At 43.4% G+C, this 23,083-nt stretch overlaps 1 protein-coding gene across 1 annotated transcript in view; it reads right to left on the bottom strand.

The window, feature by feature from the left end:
- Positions 1-373: 373 nt before the first annotated feature.
- The window catches only part of TMEM278 (transmembrane protein 278), an 86,478-nt gene continuing 63,768 nt past the window's right edge, over positions 374-23,083 (bottom strand). Inside the window, exon 2 of the mRNA XM_072156050.1 lies at positions 374-2,381. Within this exon, the coding sequence (XP_072012151.1) occupies positions 2,112-2,381 (270 nt within the window). The 3' untranslated portion in view covers positions 374-2,111. The remainder of the gene's footprint in view (positions 2,382-23,083) is intronic.

Here is a 23,083-nt window from a genome sequence, read left to right as displayed (position 1 = left end):
CATATTGACATGATGGCATCACACAGTTGCCGCAGATTTGTCGGCTGCACATCCATGATGCGAATCTCCCGTTCCACCACATCCCAAAGATGCTCTATTGGATTGAGATCTGGTGACTGTTGAGGCCATTTGAGTACAGTGAACTCATTGTCATGTTCAAGAAACCAGTCTGAGATGATTCCAGCTTTATGACATGGCGCATTATCCTGATGAAAGTAGCCATCAGATGTTGGGTACATTGTGGTCATAAAGGGATGGACATGGTCAGCAACAATACTCAGGTAGGCTGTGGCGTTGCACAAGTATACGGGCACACGGGTCTTTTTTTCTACAAGGTTTGTGGAATGGAGGGATTGACATTTACTTTAAGGGGATCTTTTGGGTTTCTTTCATTGCTATGGCCCCTAGTACAGAAATAATAATTTATGTTTTGGTCACTTTTCTAAAATGTTCTATGTTATCTAAAGTTTATTTCCTTCACCCATTCTTCATTTGCAATTATGATTAATACAGACAGGTTACAAAAGGTATTCAATGTACTATTTTAGTGCTTTTTTCACTTTAATAAAATATTACATCGCAAATTTGTGCTACTTTGTGTGCTTTGACTGCAAGCTACAGCATAACATACTTTATATACTTTATAATAACACAGTGAAAAAAGGAGATAGATATCTTGTTCTTTACAATGTAGAATCTACCACTGGAAATGACTGGACAATCACCAACCACAGGTTAAATATTATAGGTCTTAAGAATATGAGCTTTTATGGTACATAGATAAAGGGACAATCTCATGAGGACATCCTCTGTCTATCTGCCCTATTACAGTATATGGATATAATGGATTGGGGTCTCCATGCTTTGGGAAGCCCCTTTTAGGAGTCGCAGGAAAGAAGCCACTCCTTGGGGTAACCAACCTATTACAGTCAGCCATTCATCTTACATCATGGAATATTAAACTGCACAATAAATATATTGAAAGGTAAAACTTTCTTGGTTGATTTCCACAATATAAGACACATTTAAATGGACTTTCATGGCGTTGCTCACCTTTACTAATATTTGAGAATAGTTCTCTAGATGGGTTAGCCATTTTTTGTATTTCTTTCACAACATAGGGGTGATGTGTAACTGTATTCTTTTGTATATGTGTGGTGTGGATAGGGCCTAACTAGCTTGGTGAAAAAACCTCTTTAAATGAAATTTACCATCAAAATCATGCATGATAAACTGGGGACATTACTCAAAGATCCAGGCACCGTGACTGTGGTAAACTTCTTATTTTTGTTATCCATGGACTCATTCCTTCTAAAATTCTTCTTACGTCAACTGTTACACTGTCTCACCCTCCTCCCTCCTTTGCTTCCTCAGCAGAAGTGATCACTGCAAAAGCAACCAGGGGATGCTTAAGCTGCCCCTCAGACTCATTAGCATAATTATAAGAGTTAAAAATGTTTTATTTTGATGGTAGATTTCCACTAAGACAGACCAACAAGAATATGGTCCTAGAGAAACCTTTAAGCCTCTGTGGAATCATGAGAATATATGATGCCCATTGCATAATGTAAAGTAATTGAGTGGTCTCATGCACACGATAATATATGGGGTCGTAAGCTAATTGCATAAATCGCAGCTACCTCACGGCTCCCATAGAATTTCATTGTGCACAGTCACGGTCTATTGTGACCGAGCTGGACGGCCTCGCTGCAAAATATAGAGCAGTTCCTATTCCTGAACGGTGGCCTTTCAGCTCCCATCTGAACCAAAACGGGCTGCAAACTTTCCCCTCTTTTTGGCCCATTTCTGCACACCAGGTGTAAATGTGTAATTGTACAATATTTATATATATGTTTGTAAACGTTCACAGTCTTATAGGAAATATAAATAAAATAAAGAATATTCTACAGTATATACTGTACAACAATATGGGGTTACATTGGGCATGGCGCTGTATATGCAGCAAACAACAATGTTATTTTCAATGTATCAAATCATTGATACATCATTGATCATTGCTGCTCAAATTTCTTCATGCTCTGATCTTCCACTTTCCATGGACCGTCCTTGTAGATAACAATTAAAAACGAGTTGCACAGTTTTATAAGCCATTATACCCAAGCCTTGACATGATTATTCCATTCCCGGACACAGCTGCATAGACCACCTTCCTCATACCACCTCCACCGAATGCCCTTATAGAGAGCTCTGGTGTAAGGCTGGAACAGCATGAAGAGACGTAGACGTCGAGCAAGGCCACAGTACACGGCCATGGCCAGGACAATGAGAGGAGACATCATGACAAATCCCAGGATGATGAGAGCAGAGGAGCTGTTGTCATCCAGAAGGGTCCTACAGTAGGAGGCATCAGAATGAAGGACCTGGGTAAAAGACAAAAACACAAGGTCATTATAGAATTCTGTATCTGTAGATCAATAGTTCTCATAATTAGAAAAAACTTGTTGAGATGCATGTTTTCTAAGAACAGTGCTACATTTATCCATGGGTAGTGTCTAGTATTCCAGCTTAACCTTATTACCCACTTATCAGCCCATACAACTATACAGGAACCTCAACTTACACCTCAGGACTGGAGAATATTAATCCTATGATGAATAGAGTCTGTTATGGAGCCATAGATTATGGTGGATGATTATTTTAATTGCTGATATCCGAATTGTACTGAAAATAAAATTAGACTTGTAGATGAGGCTTATCCTGAGCCATGAAGGTGACTTGTGTCAGCAGTGTCGCCTGAAATACAAACTAAGTCTGCTTCCCCCTCATTACCGAGGCTTGGTATTACAATATGAAATGTTACAACTGTATTTCACTGAGCCGTTTGCTACCGGAAAGAAACTTGTGATCATATGACGGCACAATGTCTTCTGCATTCAATATAGATCTCTGTATAGTTGTAACATTGATTCAGGAGATTTGCCAAGGGCAGCAGATAGAGGCGATGAATAAAAAGAACTTTCCCTTAGCTATAGAGAGGCAGTAAGGGAACTCGTTTCTGTGTGCAGCCGTGCGAAAAATTACACAACCGGCACTGCTTTAATATCCCAACCTCCAAGTGCTTGTGAAGGTCAATTCCCCTTTGAACTATCACAACTTCTCTCCCACTCCCAGCACTGTTTCTAAATGTATCATTACATTAATTGAGAATTTTTTTTTCTTGTTTTCAAAGTTGAAAAAAATGTATAAAACTTCTGTTCCAGAGACAGCATCACCAGACACGTACAACACAACCTCATTATTTTCTCCAAAAACAGACTCAAAAGGAGTCATTTGTGTGTGTCTTGGTTTTTCTGGGTTATGGACTGGTTAGATTTATCTATATGAGGCAGCTGAGTCTGTATTTTTTTTTTTTTTACTTTTAACTAAAAAGTCACACAAAAGTCTCAAACACTTCTGTAACACTCTTTAAAGTTTTTCCTTTTTTTAAAAAGTCCTATTATTTGATACTTTTTAACCAAGATTTAAGGCAAAATTGCGACATTTCCATACATCCACATTTAGATTTTAAAGATATATCAGGCGCAACACTGAAAAATTATTGTGCAGAGTGTAAAAATACCAAATGTGCCAAAAAAAGTCATAAATGATAAGTCATAAAAAAAGATAAATGACCCCCAAAGAGAGACTGCCTATAAAATGAGAGTCAAAAGTTCCAGCAAAGCCTTTTACCTCAGAAACCAAAGGGAAAATGACATCTGACTGTCCCAGCTAATAATGGAAGAGCGGGTGTAAGGAAAATGGCCACAATCTTGAAAGCTGTCATATTACAATACAATAAAACTTTATTGATCCCTGAGGAAATTGCAGTAGTTTCGGCTTGGTATAATACGATAATGAAGGTCACAGACACAAAGACAGGAATACAAAAAAATAAAAGAAAAATACAAAAAAAATCAACACCAAGTAAGTTGCTGGTGGTCAGAAGGATCTGGGGAGGGTTCGAGGCAGAGGGCTACTAGTCAGCCACTCTTCATATCCACCGATACCGATCACTTCTCGAACATTGATGTTGGAGTAGTATTTGATGTATCGAGTGCCTTTAGTTTTCTATGATCAATTTAAGTTTGTTACAGCTGCTCACCTGCCAAATACTGGCGATGGGACTTTTTTCCAGTGAAAAGTCATGGAGCATGTAATTCAACGGTTACCACACAGACATCCTCCAGAGATTGACATGTCGGTCCATAACTATTTGATCCAGCACCTTCAGCTCTGTGTTCAGCACCACATGTCAAATATCTATGCATCAAGGTGTATGTCCATAGGCCGTAGATGCAACTTTCTCTGTTGGTAACTTTTGATATATTGCAATTCTGATGTTATGCTTCATTACCATATTCCCACTGGAAAACTTGCCTGTCATCCAAAACAAAGGCAATCAAGATGGCAGCCATATACTTGTCCTAGCCTAAAAGATAGATCCCCTTACACTTACCTGCTGGATGAATCAGATGTGTCATGTATCATAATATCACCTAACAATTGGTCTATTAACTAAGAATGCATGCATGATCCAGGGTACTGAATGGCTACATGTCAAAAACACTGATAAAAAAGGTCACCTCTGGGTGTCTAGAACAGATCAGGGGTTAATATTGGCATCTCTAGTTGAAAGAGTGAGTAGTTGTGTATGTGTTTAAGACACAATATTACCTTGAGGTCCAATGAATTGAAGAGGTTTTCACTTCACAGCGGGTTTATTTTCTAGGACAGTGATGGCGAACCTATGGCACTGGTGCCAGAGGTGGCACTCAGAGCCCTTTTTGTGGGCACTCAGGCCATCACCAGAGATGACTCCAGGTATCTTCCTGCAGTCCCAGACAGCCCAGGACTTGCTGTGCATAGAGGTATTTTAAAGTGACAGCTCTACCTGGGACTATTTTCTGCTTTATTGGTGTCCTCAGGTGCTGCTATCAATGAAAACTGTGTCAGAGAAGGGAGTATAAATCACAAATTACATTTCTGTGTTGGCACTTTGCGATAAATAAGCGGGTCTATGTTGTAGTTTGGGCACTCGGTCTCTAAAAGGTTTGCCATCACTGTTCTAGGACCTATGTACATCTTCTACATCAACACTCTGTAATGTTATGCCTGTACATTTTAATATAACGGCCCAGTTCTGTATTATTTTTACATGTGAATAATGTCCCTCCATTGCTGAATAGTAGAACGCTGGTCACGTTTTATAATGTCAGTGCTCTTACATCGGAAAGGCAGGAAAAGGCTGTGAACTTAAATACACTCACGTTTTCCCTGCAGCTACAAATGTGTAAAGTGTCTCTAGACAGTGATATTCGCTTTCATTCATCTGCACCGGGGGGATTGTTCTCATCGGGAACATGAAATATAAAAGTTAATTACATCTCTAATCTGAAAAATGTCATATTTCTGTCATTAATACACTTTGTCATGAACATGTCCGCCCATAATGTTATGTGATCAGCGCTGAGCTCACACAAATAAGTAGCAGTAATGGAATTAGCTCAAAATATAAAGGGACATTTTGGTGGAGAGAAGGAATCGAGGCACAAATAAACTAGGATTTATACCTTGTATATCAGTATAAGAGAATAATGTGTTTAATATTATGTTAAATATTAAAGCTATTATTTGACTTTCTTCCTGTGGGCTTCTATATCGCTACTATTTCCTTTATTATTTTGAGTAGACTGCTCAGCACATTGTGTATGTTAGTTAACAGACAGATTGCTATCTTTAATTATAATTGAGAGCTGATATCTAAAAGAACAACTGTAAAGTTCTTTTGTTTTTCGCAAATCAATAGCTCTTGGGATGTAAACAACTTTGCCTATTATCTTAGTTAACTATATACACAAGTTTCTTTATTATACCCCTCAGATGATGTCAGTGCTGCAACAGCCCCCCCTTGTACCTGTGCTGACAAGCCCTGTGAATCCAAAGTTTGTTTATCTGTTGGTCTCATGGGAGAGGAGTTGCTCCCTGGCTCACAGAAGAGGACATCATGTGATTCTGCTCTCTCTGTCTATGTAGCAAAGCAGGACTGTGTTTAGGACTGTGGATACAGATATCTCCTACACAGAACAGCGAGGTACACGATTTCCTCTGTTTCCTGTCAGTTACTCCATCCCAGTCTGTGATTCTACAGAACTTTCTCCGTCTCGCTCCTCACCTCATGCTGCAGCCCTTCCCCACCTTGTAATTGGCAGTGTAAGCTCTGTGCAGATAAGCTATTAACTATGCTCACACAGCACAGGCTATATACACTTCTTGTACTAATGATGTATACCACTTATTACATGTCCCATGCTACTCCATGTTATTTAAGCTGCCAGGCTATTCAACACATATATCCTGTATGTGCACTGTGCAGTGTTCAATGTATTTATTTGTAGGAATCTCACTGGATTTGCTGCTAAATTACTTTGAGAAAGAAAACAAGGCATCATGGGATCTGTTGGCAAAATAATTGGAATAAGCTTGAGGACATATACAGGAAGACTGTAGTCTCGGCCCACTTCACCTCTGGTGAGAAATATTTTTGTAAAACACTTTTGGAACAGAAAATGTCATAATATTGGACAGAAAAGGGCAAGTAATACAATATGGGCATTGTTCTGGTCATTATAACTTTACAGTTACACTTTAATTATTACATTCTCCTAGGGTGAAGTAATATTCCTCACCCATTTGATGTGGAAATACCTAGAATCAGAGGTGTAGCTACCAGGGGGGTCAAGGGAGCAGTGGCTACAGGCCCCATGGACTTTAGGGGACCCACTTAGGTTTGCTTTACCCCCTATTGCTGAATCCCTAGCTACGCTTCTAACTCAAATCCCAACTTTATAATCTTATACTGAGATGTTTCTGCTCCCTGCCAAAAAAGGGATCAACAGAAAATCAGAAAGGTCACCGACCTATGTCTGCTCTAGTGGCCAGTGTAAAAACTGCAAACTCTCAAGAGTCTGTATGTGGTAATCATATCAGAATTAAAATGTGCGATAGATCTGAGATGACAGATACATGTCACCCACATCTCCAGTCACTGACATATGTTCACATACTTTATTACATCAGAGAGAGAAATAATCAAACAATTTTCATCAGAGCAGGAACAAGTTTATCATCTTCCCAAACACAAGAGGCTCTTTCTTCTATTTGATTCCATCACAAAATTGCCTGTAATGGTCCCAAGTCTTACAGATGACTGGGCTTTGTATTATCTGAGGGACACAAATACCAGACCCCACAGTCAGATGATAGAAAGAAGTTTTTCTGTGCTGCATTTTAGTCATTAAATCTAAAAGCCCAGAAGATGAAAGTGCTAAGAGAGCTGGAGAGCAGTTTGTATCTGGAACGTGGACGAGGACTGCTGAGTCTGATCAGTATCAACAGCGAGGGCACGGGGTCCTTATTGTGTAAAGGATTGTAAAAGTGACATTACCCTGTGCTTTCTGATGGCAGTGCCACAATAACAAGTAAACATTTCTTTTTTTAGCTATCACTTGTTCAATTATCTTACACTCACACCTGTCTAGAGTCTTTGTAAGTCTCTATTTCACTTCTAAAAAGTTATGGTTGTATTGTATTTTGCAGCAAAAAAAGACTTAAAGTGTAACAGTTATTTAAAAAAAACTTTTGATATGTTGTAGGGCATGCAATTTTAAGCCCTTCTGCAATTGGATTAGTTAGCCGAATCTTGGTCCTTCTTCTATGCAGTAACGTTTCCCCTGCTATTAGCCTCTGTCAGTGACTCCTCCAATGGCCGTTGCTAGGGCTGAATACAGAGTAAGAATGTATATGTGAGACACAACCCCTCTCTCTGCTCTCACCTGATTTCCTCATGGCTGCTTCCAGTCATGTGTTGCCAGGAGCCCTAACTAATGTGATAATAACACACCTACACTCTTATCTCTCCCTGTAAACCCTCAGCTTTCCCAACACTTGTATATAAAAAAATAATCCACAAGAAGCTGCAGATTTTACACAGTATCCCCACCCCCTCACACAGGGCAGCAGGAAATGGCAGAAAGAAGAGTGAGAGAAAGAGAGAGAGAGCAGTTATATGTTCTCTGTGCCTCTCCAAGTTTTCAATCTGCTCCATGTCTGCTCCAAGTCTTCAATCTGCTCCTGTGCTGCAGTTTTAGATAGATAGCATACCTCCCAACATTTGTGAAAGGGAAAGAGGGACAATATCCCCCTAAGCCACACCCCCAATCACTCCCTGGCCACGCCCCAAATTTTGGCCATATTATAATAATAAAAATCATCTCAATTAAAAAAAAAAAAAAATTATCCTCTATGGGATTTGAACCTAGAACCTGCAGTGTCCATGTACAATAATGGCACAGCACCTCAACCAACTGAGCTATGACCTCTGTGATTATCTAGGTTTAGAATTTTGGCAACTAAGAACTATGACTACTGTTACACTGTGACACAGATTTAATGCCTTGGTATATAGAGAGGGATTATTGTAATTATTGAGACTATTATTATTATTATGGAGATTATTATTATTATGGAGATTATTATTATTATTATTATTATTATGGAGATTATTATTATTTTTACTATTATTAATAATTGTCTCCATAATAATAAAAATAATAAAATTTATAATAATAATAATAATAGTCTCAATAATTACAATAATGACCTCTGAGAAGATTCCTCTCTATCAGTGCATTAAGTCTGTCATTTGTATATAATAACCAATATCTTTGCTGAACTTTTGATCCCTTGGATGTGATCATGGCTCTGGGCCATCATCAGGGGGGGTTTAGTGTGACTGTGTTCAGGGGCCCTAGCAGGAGACGTGGGCTCCAAGTCACAGAAATCCCTCCTTCGTTCCCAGGTGTAGGGAACTCACTGTGCAAACAGGTCCAGATTATCATTCTGGGGGACCCACAAAATTTGCTAGTCAGGGAGCCCCAAACTTCCTATTGACGGCACTGTCAGGGATACATCACAAGAGGCGCCGTGTTTTTCTAAGATAAGAATGTAGTACATAACAGCATACCATCCTAGTAGACTGTTACTTTGCATATTTAGTATATAACTTCAATAAATTATTCCATCCTGTTTATCCGAGAGCTGTAACAAGCAACATAGTACATCAGCAGGCGACGCTCTCCCGGGGAAAGGTAAATAGTGAGCGGTTTCCTCTGGTAAATGTATCGCACGCTTCTCACTCCAGCTGGCTTTCTGCATTCAACAAATGTTACCGTGTCTTTCTATTTAGGCGGTAATTGGTTTTGCGGATGCAAATATAACTCTAGAACTATTATCACTCCTATTATAAAGATCTTCTGTCGGATTAGAGAAAGTCAGGACTACAACAGCTGCTGCATACCCCCTGGACTCCCTCCTGGAAGCAGTCAGGAAAACATTTATTTGAGGTGTTAATGGGTGAACACTACCTGCTGATTGCTCAGAGATCCTGGGGAGCCATGTGTAGAGGAAGGTCTAGTAATATAATGTAGAATCATTAGAGAGATCAAAGGATTGGGCTACTACAAAGCCTGCTTCATAGGTTGTCATAGTAACCTTTATAACGTGAAACTTTTATCAAATTTATTACAGTAACAATAAATATACATATGTAGAAACAATGTATGTTCAGCTCACCATGTTGGCCTCCACTGCTCAAGTAAATAAAGAATAGACCCAAAGCCTGGTACTCCAATCAGCAGAAAAAGAAGATCTTATCCACCACTCCAAGATCTTGGGGAATAATAGTTTGTTTTATTATCAATCCATCATAAATGTGCAGTTATAGCAAGGCCTAAGTTGATCCTACAGCCAAAGGTGACACGTTTCAACCTACAGGTCTTAGTCCTGGTCTAACTATGACCAAGACGAAATAAATCAAAACACGTCAGATCAGCTTTGGCTTTGCTGTAACTGCACATTTATGTTCGATTGATAATAAAGAAAGATTTTATTTCATAAGACACTGAAGAGCTAGACTTTTTAGATTTCATGTGCAGGGCCAGTTACAGGTTTTGTAGTTGGGCCCAGGGCTTAAAGCTACTTCTATCTGTATTAGTTATATGTTATTTGATGTCTGAGATCCTTTCTGGACAGTTTTTTAAAAAAAAAATGACTTTGTTCTATTAAAAGGGGCTATGTCAAGTGTTAAAGTTACCACTGCTGATCATGAAAATGGGGGTCCTGTTACCTGTTGTGAGGGAAATAAAAGGGAAGCATTCATTCTGCTGATCAATTAACTTTCTATGGTACTACTATGATAAAATGCAGTGCTGTTAATAGCTAGGCCCAGACTGGCTAACAGGTGAATCCATAGATGGGACCCTGAGCTTGTTGGGCCCCCAGGCTCAGACCGAGCTATGCAGAACAATTATAGTATGTCATATAGATATAATTCATCATACAACATTTCCACCACCCTAAAATACTATGGGTAAATTATCTAGAAAATGCCCCAGTTTATTTTTAGACACTGTAGATGCATTGGATGAATGAGATGACATATAGATATAATCTCCAGCCAACCAATATACCTGGACCTTCTCAATCACGCTGCAGGGCCAATCACATTTCCACTGCCTGAGGCCTGCTACCAGGTGGCATGTATTCCTGACTCACAGAACTAACATATCCTAAGTTAAAGGCAGAGGCCAGTCAGCAGGTTACTGACAGGGTCCTCCTAGGACTACAACATCTCAAGGCAAGGGCAAGAATGCATCTATAGAGTAAAAGAGGGATGCAGCGGCTCTCACTGATTGGGTGAGGCCTTATTTGAAACATGCAGTATTACAGCTAACGGCTTTGTTTTAGGAACACTTATATAAGGTAATTGTATGTAGCTGGACAGTGATTGTCCCCAAGAAAAGAAATTACTGGTGGGCCCTAGACATTCCAATCCTACACTTTACATGGTTATCTTAAGCAGTCCCATAAAGTATGAATGGAGTTACACTCCATACAGATGGGGAACGTGTGGTTGAAGGAGATTTTAAAAAGATGATAACCAACTATACATTGTAGTTAAAATTCTGATTCCTATGTGGAATTTCAACTCAACTCTTTTTTCAAAAACATAGTCTGGTTGAAAAAAGAAACATTTCTTGGCTCTAAGCTACTATTTTACCAGGTATAATCTAACCCTGATATTGTATTATTATGGAAAATTCTCCAAGTGCAAGAGATTCCGGTTTGATGGTTGCATAGACTGAAGTTAGTTAAGTTTGGATGCAAATATGAAACTTCTACTGAAAACTAAAAATATGTTTAAAAAATGAGGATGAAATGAAAAAAACTGCTGCAAATTTTAAAAAATATCTATTTATATGTTACAAATTATAATCAGGAGCACAGAATAACCAGAAATAAATCCTACTAGACATGGCCATTGTTACCCATAATGTACAAAGGGGCACAAAATGCCTCAAAATCCTTTGAAAGAAGCCACAAAGAGATGTAAACCTTTGAATTTTTAATCACGAGACCTGGAGCTGTCAGGAGGGAGGTGACACAATAAGACACTGAGGGATTGATGTCACCTCCTCTACTGAATATTTACCTGGACAATACATACTAAGAATTTTCCTGTTTGCTGTTCAGGAAGAATGAGTTCTAAATCTGGAATATAATAAATTATAGATTGAGTTCAACAAATAGGCATGTCGGCAGAGATATGGATAGTGTTCTTATAACATGGCGGAAGAGAATGTGGCTGCACTGCCATTCAAAGATAAAGATGAGACGGAAAACAGGCATTGGTCATGAAAACACCTTTAAGAAGAAGCAAATAGCAACAACTTGAGACCTGGTGCCACATTGAAGATGGGAGTGTCTTCTTATTCTTGAAGGAAATCTACTTACTCCTGGGCTCTGTGCTGCTGATTCCAAAACATATCTTAGTTAGGCACAAAAACCCTTACTTATGGCAAAAAGTCTACTTTAGAAGTATTTCAAATGAAGTTCAGGCGCTGCAGCAACATCTTAGCCTATATTCGGCGGTTCACCGGATTATAATTATGCACACCTCCTCTTTTGCTGGCCTCCTCTCCCTGCCCCAAAGAAACAGGAGGAGAAGGCCGGCAAAGGAGGTGTGCACAATTATAATCCGGAGGACCGCCGAATGTAGGCGGTGTAGCAGGAGCACCTCAGCTTCATTTTAAGGACTTCTAAAGTCGTTTTTTTGCCAAAAGTAAAGTTTTTTGTGCCTAACCAAGATATGTTCTGGAAGCACAGCAGTAAGTGCCATTAGCTAAAAAAAAACATCATAGATTGGTAATAGATTTAGTTTAAATCTAGCGCTAAAGCATATTTTGCAGAGATAGATTTTTTGCCTGACTGCGACCTCCTTAGTGCATTTGAAATCTCAGAAATTCTCCTTAGTCTGTCTTGTGGCAGTAAGTCTGTCAATCTTTTTGCTCACCTGGTGGCACACTCTACAAGCACCGCAAATCAAATGTCTCTCTGTCCTCTAATGGCTTCCTTCTTGGCCCCACCATCACTGAGCAACTCCTAATACTCTATGGTGATGTACCCAACCCCTCAAAGCCTTTACTGTAGAAGTTTCCTCCTAGCCACTAGACATACTCTTTGTTAGTTCTGTGCTCTTGAGCTTCTCAGACTTGTGCACCTATGGCGGTACAACTTTTGAGCTCTGCACATACCGTAGATTTAAAAGAAACCACTTTTTCCCCACTGAGAGCAGTCTATCACACATTTTTGACATATCTGTCAATATTAAAGATACCTGTGTAGTGCTTTTTTGTTGGAATATGTCATTTCACTCTAGTAGGATACAAAACAAAGATTTATCGATATTCATGTATTACCAGTCTGTGCAAAAATATAATAGGCTTGCATCAAAAAAATGTGTAAAATGGTTGGATGAAGTTTTAACAACAGCATAGAAAATAATATTGAGAGTAAATGTCTATTGTGACCATTGTAAACAACTCTCCTATGGACTGTTTAAAGAGCATTTTTTTATGGGGAAAGTGTCACAAACAAGTTAATATGTCTATAGGGAACCATGGTCCTTATCACATTATAACAAATCACTCCCAGGACCCGACTGCAGGAGATTTCTTCATTTCATTCATGATGAAGCATCCTGTTTGCTTTCACTAATGCTGAGAATTGATGGCCTAGAATATAAGTCTATTACTTTTATGAGCAGCTATTATAACTGCTTCCCATTGTTTCTCATCTATGTAGTGGACCATTAAACATTAACATTTTGCATTTGCAATGTAAGTTACAAAGTAGCAAAATGCTGACATTAACTGAGCTATAAGTTTGCAGAGTTATTGTTTTGTGCCCTTGATATTACATTGTAAATGGAGGCATCTTCCGGCCTTTGAGAAGTCTGTCCCCAAAGGGGGATAGATGACATGTGCCTTGTATGAAAGAATGCTGGTGAACCCCCTTATTCTACTAAACTTGGGTGTCATCCAAGGTTTTTACCCCATCAGCACTGCATAGAAACTTGATCTCTGTTGGAGGGAACTCAACCAGGTCACTATATTAAAGGAAATCTAACATTTGTTTTGATGCATTATGAATAGAGATGAGCGAACACTAAAATGCTCGGGTACTCGTTATTCGAGACGAACTTTTCCCGATGCTCGAGTGCTCGTCTCGAATAACGAACCCCATTGAAGTCAATGGGAGACTCGAGCATTTTTCAAGGGGACCAAGGCTCTGCACAGGGAAGCTTGGCCAAACACCTGGGAACCTCAGAAAAGGATGGAAACACCACGGAAATGGACAGGAAACAGCAGGGGCAGCATGCATGGATGCCTCTGAGGCTGCATAATCGCACCATTATGCCAAAATTATGGGCAACAGCATGGCCATGACAGAGTGACAGAATGAAGCTAGATAGCATCTAAAACATCCAATAATTGACCCTGACACTATAGGGGACGGCATGCAGAGGCAGCGGCAGCAGGCTAGAGAGTGTCATGGCGACATACCCTAAATGGACTCAGGCTTCAAACCAATGGGTGGCAGAGAGGAACCAAAGGAGGTGAGCAAGAAGCGCTCAAATAATATCGGTACATGATAAAAGTTTGCCAGTATATTTTGTGGATTACACAGCAGGGTGGCGACAAAGTTAACATGGAAGCCATGAAAACAACCCAAAATTCTGCCTGACACAGCTCGTTTGATAAGGGGACGATGTATGGAGGCAGTGAACTAGTAGTAGATTAAAGGTGCTGCAGTTAAAACTATGTTAGTTGGATCTTGGCATGGAGCTGGCGCTCCGCTGCCAGGCGAGCTTTCGCCAATCCAAGCCCCTGTCTCTAGGCTACTCCCCAAACAGCACTTCTAAGAACCTTTTGTATAAGATCAAGTGTAGTAGCGTTCTTATAAGTTTAGGATATGCCGGGTGAGGGGAATGTAAACAGATGCGCAAGAAGCGCTGAAATAATATCCCTAAATGGTAAAAGTTTGCAAGTATATTTTGGGGATTACACAGCAGGGTGGCGACAAAGTTAACAACTTTGATGTGGAATGCCCTGTAATAGCTCTTGGGCGGTGTGCCTTTTATCGCCTAGGCTCAGCAGTTTCAGCACCGCCTGCTGTCGCTTAGCGACGGCACTGCTGCTGTGCCTAGAGCTACCGACTGATGGCGCCATGCCCACGGATGGTAATTCGGAGGAGGAGGAGGTGGAGGAGGGGTGGGAGGAGGTATAGTAGGCCTTTGAGACCTGGACCGAGGTAGGCCCCGCAATTCTCTGCGTCGGCAGTATATGACCAGCCCCAGGGTCAGACTCGGTCCCAGCCTGCACCAAGTTAAGTGTAGTAGCGTTCTTATAAGTTTGGGATATGGCGGGTGAGGGGAATGTAAACAGATGCGCAAGAAGCGCATGATGCGCATGGAGCTGGCGTTCCGCTGCCAGGCGAGCTTTCGCCAATCCAAGCCCCTGTCTCTAGGCTACTCCCCAAACAGCACTTCTAAGAACCTTTTGTATAAGATCAAGTGTAGTAGCGTTCTTATAAGTTTAGGATATGCCGGGTGAGGGGAATGTAAACAGATGCGCAAGAAGCGCTGAAATAATATCCCTAAATGGTAAAAGTTTGCCAGTATATTTTGGGGATTACACAGCAGGGTGGCGACAAAGTTAACAACTTTGATGTGGAATCCATGAAAACAACCCAAATTTCTGCCTGACACACCTCGTTTGATAAAGGGACGATGTATGGAGGCAGCTATATGGACGACTTTTGGAGGTAGCAATGGAGACAACGTGTGGAGGCTGCTATGGAGACAATTTAATTTGGATAGTGCCTGTATGTGGCAGTCCCAAACATTTTTCAAACCAGAGGAGCAGGTAGGTGGCCCTCCAGTAAAATGGGATAGATTGAGTGCCTGTATGTGGCAGTCCCAAAAATGTTTCAAACCAGAGGAGCAGGTAGGTGGCCCTCCAGTAAAATGGAATAGATTGAGTGCCTGTATGTGGCAGTCCCAAAAATTGTTCAAACCAGAGGAGCAGGTAGGTGGCCCTGCAGTAAAATGGAATAGATTGAGTGCCTGTATGTGGCAGTCCCAAAAATTGTTCAAACCAGAGGAGCAGGTAGGTGGCCCTGCAGTAAAATGGAATAGATTGAGTGCCTGTATGTGGCAGTCCCAAAAATTGTTCAAACCAGAGGAGCAGGTAGGTGGCCCTGCAGTAAAATGGAATAGATTGAGTGCCTGTATGTGGCAGTCCCAAAAATGTTTCAAACCAGAGGAGCAGGTAGGTGGCCCTCCAGTAAAATGGAATAGATTGAGTGCCTGTATGTGGCAGTCCCAAAAATTGTTCAAACCAGAGGAGCAGGTAGGTGGCCCTGCAGTAAAATGGAATAGATTGAGTGCCTGTATGTGGCAGTCCCAAAAATTGTTCAAACCAGAGGAGCAGGTAGGTGGCCCTGCAGTAAAATGGAATAGATTGAGTGCCTGTATGTGGCAGTCCCAAAAATTGTTCAAACCAGAGGAGCAGGTAGGTGGCCCTGCAGTAAAATGGAATAGATTGAGTGCCTGTATGTGGCAGTCCCAAAAATTGTTCAAACCAGAGGAGCAGGTAGGTGGCCCTGCAGTAAAATGGAATAGATTGAGTGCCTGTATGTGGCAGTCCCAAAAATTGTTCAAACCAGAGGAGCAGGTAGGTGGCCCTGCAGTAAAATGGAATAGATTGAGTGCCTGTATGTGGCAGTCCCAAAAATGTTTCAAACCAGAGGAGCAGGTAGGTGGCCCTCCAGTAAAATGGAATAGATTGAGTGCCTGTATGTGGCAGTCCCAAAAATTGTTCAAACCAGAGGAGCAGGTAGGTGGCCCTGCAGTAAAATGGAATAGATTGAGTGCCTGTATGTGGCAGTCCCAAAAATGTTTCAAACCAGAGGAGCAGGTAGGTGGCCCTCCAGTAAAATGGAATAGATTGAGTGCCTGTATGTGGCAGTCCCAAAAATTGTTCAAACCAGAGGAGCAGGTAGGTGGCCCTGCAGTAAAATGGAATAGATTGAGTGCCTGTATGTGGCAGTCCCAAAAATTGTTCAAACCAGAGGAGCAGGTAGGTGGCCCTGCAGTAAAATGGAATAGATTGAGTGCCTGTATGTGGCAGTCCCAAAAATGTTTCAAACCAGAGGAGCAGGTAGGTGGCCCTCCAGTAAAATGGAATAGATTGAGTGCCTGTATGTGGCAGTCCCAAAAATTGTTCAAACCAGAGGAGCAGGTAGGTGGCCCTGCAGTAAAATGGAATAGATTGAGTGCCTGTATGTGGCAGTCCCAAAAATTTTTTAAAACAGAGGACCGGGTAGGTGGCCCTCCAGAAAAATGGAATAGATTGAGTGCCTGTATGTGGCACTCACAAAAATTGTTTCAAACAGAGGACCGGGTAGGTGGCCCTCCAGAAAAATTAAATGCATAAAGTACTATAGGTAGAGCCAGTGGGCCCTGTCAAAAAATAGCCAGTTTCCTCTGCTTTACTGTACAAAGAGCAGGAGAAGGAGGAAAATGAGGAGGAGGAGGAGGAGTGGATAAATTATTCAGGTTGAGCTTCCTTCACCTGCTGGAGATTGGAAATTAGGAGAAATCCATGCTTTATTCATCTTGATAAGCGTCAGCCTGTCAGCGCTGTCAGTCGACAGGCGTGTACGCTTATCGGTGATGATGCCACCAGCTGCACTGAAAACCCGCTCGGACAAGACGCTAGCGGCAGGGCAGGCAAGAACCTCCAAGGCGTAGAGCGCCAGTTCGTGCCACATGTCCAGCTTTGAAACCCAGTAGTTGTAGGGAGCTGTGTGATCATTTAGGACGATGGTATGGTCAGCTACGTACTCCCTCACCATCTTTCTGTAAAGATCAGCCCTACTCTGCCGAGACTGGGGACAGGTGACAGTGTCTTGCTGGGGTGACATAAAGCTGGCAAAAGCCTTGTAAAGCGTACCCTTGCCAGTGCTGGACAAGCTGCCTGCTCGCCTACTCTCCCTCGCTACTTGTCCCGCAGAACTACGCACTCTGCCGCTAGCGCTGTCAGAAGGGAAATACTGTTTCAGCTTGTGCACCAGGGCCTGCTGGTATTCATGCATTCTCACACTCCTTTCCTCTCCAGGGATGAGAGTGGGAAGATTTTGCTTGTACCGTGGGTCCAGGAGAGTGAACACCCAGTAATCGGTGCTGGAATAAATTCTTTGAACACGAGGGTCACGGGATAGGCAGCCTAGCATGAAATCTGCCATATGCGCCAGAGTACCAACGCGTAAGAATTCACTCCCCTCACTGGCCTGACTGTCCATTTCCTCCTCCTCCAACTCCTCCAACTCCTCTTCTTCTGCCCATACACGCTGAACAGTGAAGGACTCAACAATGGTCCCCTCTTGTGTCTCGCCAACATTCTCCTCCTCTTCCTCCTCATCCTCCTCCACCTCCACCTCCTCCGATATGCGCTGAGAAACAGACCTCAGGGTGCTTTGGCTATCAACAAGGGAATATTCTTCCCCCGTCTCTTGTGACGAGCGCAAAGCTTCCGACTTCATGCTGACCAGAGAGTTTTTCAACAGGCCAAGCAGCGGGATGGTGAGGCTGATGATGGCGGCATCGCCACTGACCATCTGTGTTGACTCCTCAAAGTTACTCAGCACCTGACAGATATCAGACATCCACGTCCACTCCTCATTGTAGACTTGAGGAAGCTGACTGACCTGACTACCAGTTCTGGTGGAAGTTGACATCTGGCAGTCTACAATCGCTCTGCGCTGCTGGTAAACTCTGGATAACATGGTCAGTGTTGAATTCCACCTCGTGGGCACGTCGCACAACAGTCGGTGAGCGGGCAGTTGGAGGCGGCGCTGCGCTGCCCTGAGAGTGGCAGCATCTGGGCTGGACTTCCTGAAATGCGCACAGATGCGGCGCACCTTCGTGAGCAAATCAGACAGATTGGGGTATGTCTTGAGGAAACGCTGCACTATCAGATTTAACACATGGGCCAGGCATGGCACATGTGTCAGTCTGCCGAGTTGCAGAGCCGCCACCAGGTTACGGCCGTTGTCACACACAACCATTCCCGGCTTGAGGTTCAGCGGTGCCAGCCACAGATCAGTCTGCGCCGTGATGCCCTGTAATAGCTCTTGGGCGGTGTGCCTTTTGTCGCCTAGGCTCAGCAGTTTGAGCACCGCCTGCTGTCGCTTAGCGACGGCACTGCTGCTGTGCCTAGAGCTACCGACTGATGGCGCCGTGCCCACGGATGGTAGTTCGGAGGAGGGGTGGGAGGAGGAGGAGGCATAGTAGGCCTGAAACACCTGGACCGAGGTAGGCCCCGCAATCCTCGGCGTCGGCAGTATATGAGCAGCCCCAGGGTCAGACTCGGTCCCAGCCTCCACCAAGTTAACCCAATGTGCCGTCAGCGATATATAGTGGCCCTGCCCGGCAGCACTCGTCCACGTGTCCGTGGTCAGGTGGACCTTGTCAGAAACGGCGTTGGTCAGGGCACGGATGATGTTGTCTGACACGTGCTGGTGCAGGGCTGGGACGGCACATCGGGAAAAGTAGTGGCGGCTGGGGACCGAATACCGAGGGGCGGCCGCCGCCATGAGGTTGCGAAAGGCCTCGGTCTCTACTAGCCTATAGGGCAGCATCTCCAGGCTAAGCAATCTGGAGATGTGCACATTAAGGGCTTGGGCGTGCGGGTGGGTTGCACTATATTTGCGTTTCCGCTCCAGCGTCTGGGGTATGGAGAGCTGAACGCTGGTGGATGCTGTGGAGGATCGTGGAGGCGACGATGGGGTTTTTGTGGCAGGGTCCTGGGCAGGGGGCTGACTAGCAGCTGACACAGGGGAAGGAGCAGTGGTGTGCACGGCCGGAGGTGAACGGGCTTGTTGCCACTGAGTGGGGTGCTTAGCATTCATATGCCTGCGCATACTGGTGGTAGTTAAGCTAGTAGTGGTGGAACCCCTGCTGAGCCTGGTTTGGCAAATGTTGCACACCACAGTCCGTCGGTCATCCGGTGTTTCCTTAAAGAACCTCCACACTTCTGAAGATCTAGCCCTCGCCGCAAGAGCCCTCACCACGGGAGCTTCACTAGTTGACAGTGGCGCTGATGCACCAGCTCTGGCCCTGCCTCTCCGTCTGGCCCCACCACTGCCTCTTCCAACCTGTTCAGGTCGAGGACTCTCCTCCGTCTCAGAAGCAATGTGTTCACCCGGCCTCTCAACCCAGCTTGGGTCTGTCACCTCATCATCCTCCGATCCCTCAGTCTGCTCCCCCCTCGGACTTCCTGCCCTGACAACAACTTCCCCACTGTCTGACAACCGTGTCTCCTCATCGTCGGACACCTCTTTACACACTTCCACTACGTCAAGAAGGTCATCATCACCCACAGACTGTGACTGGTGGAAAACCTGGGCATCGGAAAATTGCTCAGCAGCAACCGGACAAGTGGTTTGTGACTGTGGGAAGGGTCCAGAAAACAGTTCCTCATAGTATGCCGGTTCAAATGCCAAATTTTCCTGGGAGGGGGCAGACTGGGGGGGAGGAGGCTGAGGTGCAGGAGCTGGAGGAGTGGCGATTTCGGTGACATGGGTGGACTGCGTGGAAGACTGACTGGTGGTGGACAAATTGCTCGAAGCATTGTCAGCAATCCACGACATCACCTGTTCGCACTGTTCTGGCCTCAACAGTGCTCTACCACGAGTCCCAGTAACTTCAGACATGAACCTAGGGAGTGTAGCTCTGCGGCGTTCCCCTGCTCCCTCATCAGCAGGTGGTGTCTCACCCCGCCCAGGACCACGGCCTCTGACCCCTGCAGTAGTTGGACGCCCACGTCCCCGCCCTCGTCCTCTACCCCTAGCCCTCGGGTTAAACATTTTTAAAATGAGAGTTATAACTTTATTTTTTTTTTTACTTTTTTTTTTTTTTTTTTGTGTTTTTTTTTTTTTTTTTGTGTTTTTTGTTTTTTTTTGAGTTTTTAAAACCAAACAATGCTATCCTATTGCTATGGCTATTTTCTAGCCAAGTATCAAAGGAAGCACAGTACTATGCCAGATGAGATGACACTGAGTTATTGCCTAATAGAAATCCAACCCCTACTGAATTTTGCCACTTCGGCCTTTGCTATGGATATGTGCGCCACTAAGCGCAGAACACAGCGGTCGCAAGTCCCACTACAAATTGCTCAGAATTGGCAAGTACATGCACTGCAGAAACTACAGCCACCAGCAGATCAACCAGAAATCAAATATATAGAACGCTACTGTAGGCTTCAAGATCAAGAAGCTGTTTGTATTCTCCTATGGCTATTTTCTAGCCAAGTATCAAAGGAAGCACAGTACTATGCCGGATGAGATGACACTGAGTTATTGCCTAATAGAAATCCAACCCCTACTGAATTTTGCCACTTCGGCCTTTGCTATGGATATGTGCGCCACTAAGCGCAGAACACAGCGGTCGCAAGTCCCACTACAAATTGCTCAGAATTGGCAAGTACATGCACTGCAGAAACTACAGCCACCAGCAGATCAACCAGAAATCAAATATATAGAACGCTACTGTAGGCTTCAAGATCAAGAAGCTGTTTGTATTCTCCTATGGCTATTTTCTAGCCAAGTATCAAAGGAAGCACAGTACTATGCCGGATGAGATGACACTGAGTTATTGCCTAATAGAAATCCAACCCCTACTGAATTTTGCCACTTCGGCCTTTGCTATGGATATGTGCGCCACTAAGCGCAGAACACAGCGGTCGCAAGTCTCACTACAAATTGCTCAGAATTGGCAAGTACATGCACTGCAGAAACTACAGCCACCAGCAGATCAACCAGAAATCAAATATATAGAACGCTACTGTAGGCTTCAAGATCAAGAAGCTGTTTGTATTCTCCTATGGCTATTTTCTAGCCAAGTATCAAAGGAAGCACAGTACTATGCCGGATGAGATGACACTGAGTTATTGCCTAATAGAAATCCAACCCCTACTGAATTTTGCCACTTCGGCCTTTGCTATGGATATGTGCGCCACTAAGCGCAGAACACAGCGGTCGCAAGTCCCACTACAAATTGCTCAGAATTGGCAAGTACATGCACTGCAGAAACTACAGCCACCAGCAGATCAACCAGAAATCAAATATATAGAACGCTACTGTAGGCTTCAAGAAGCTGTTTGTATTCTCCTATGGCTATTTTCTAGCCAAGTATCAAAGGAAGCACAGTACTATGCCAGATGAGATGACACTGAGTTATTGCCTAATAGAAATCCAACCCCTACTGAATTTTGCCACTTCGGCCTTTGCTATGGATATGTGCGCCACTAAGCGCAGAACACAGCGGTCGCAAGTCTCACTACAAATTGCTCAGAATTGGCAAGTACATGCACTGCAGAAACTACAGCCACCAGCAGATCAACCAGAAATCAAATATATAGAACGCTACTGTAGGCTTCAAGAAGCTGTTTGTATTCTCCTATGGCTATTTTCTAGCCAAGTATCAAAGGAAGCACAGTACTATGCCAGATGAGATGACACTGAGTTATTGCCTAATAGAAATCCAACCCCTACTTAATTTTGCCACTTCAGCCTTTGCTATGGATATGTGCGCCACTAAGCGCAGAACACAGCGGTCGCAAGTCTCACTACAAATTGCTCAGAATTGGCAAGTACATGCACTGCAGAAACTACAGCCACCAGCAGATCAACCAGAAATCAAATATATAGAACGCTACTGTAGGCTTCAAGAAGCTGTTTGTATTCTCCTATGGCTATTTTCTAGCCAAGTATCAAAGGAAGCACAGTACTATGCCAGATGAGATGACACTGAGTTATTGCCTAATAGAAATCCAACCCCTACTGAATTTTGCCACTTCAGCCTTTGCTATGGATATGTGCGCCACTAAGCGCAGAACACAGCGGTCGCAAGTCTCACTACAAATTGCTCAGAATTGGCAAGTACATGCACTGCAGAAACTACAGCCACCAGCAGATCAACCAGAAATCAAATATATAGAACGCTACTGTAGGCTTCAAGAAGCTGTTTGTATTCTCCTATGGCTATTTTCTAGCCAAGTATCAAAGGAAGCACAGTACTATGCCAGATGAGATGACACTGAGTTATTGCCTAATAGAAATCCAACCCCTACTGAATTTTCCCACTTCGGTCTTTGCTATGGATATGTGTGCCACTAAGAGCTAAACACAACGGTAGCAAGTCCCCCTGCTAATTCCTCACAAAATGGTAAAAGATGCAAATTAAAATAAAAAAAGTAGAACGTTATTGTAGCCCTAAGAAGGGCTGTTGGGTTCTTTGAGAATCACTCCTGCCTAACAGTAAGCTAATAGAACACCCTAACGCTTTCCCTGAGCAGCAGCAGCTCTCTCCCTAGCGGCATCCAGAGACAGAATGATCCGAGCAGCGCGGCCAGCGGCTAGTCTATCCCAGGGTCACCTGATCTGGCCAGCCAACCACTGCTATCGACGTGTAAGGGTACCACGTCATGCTGGGTGGAGTGCAGAGTCTCCTGGCTTGTGATTGGCTCTGTTTCTGGCCGCCAAAAAGCAAAACGGCGGGAGCTGCCATTTTCTCGAGCGGGCGAAGTATTCGTCCGAGTAACGAGCAGTTTCGAGTACCCTA

Source organism: Engystomops pustulosus, chromosome 6 (genome assembly GCF_040894005.1).
Source record: "Engystomops pustulosus chromosome 6, aEngPut4.maternal, whole genome shotgun sequence".
NCBI classification, from domain to species: Eukaryota; Metazoa; Chordata; class Amphibia; order Anura; family Leptodactylidae; genus Engystomops; species Engystomops pustulosus.
Note: the sequence above shows the minus strand (reverse complement) of the source record. Positions and strands in the feature narration are given on the sequence as shown.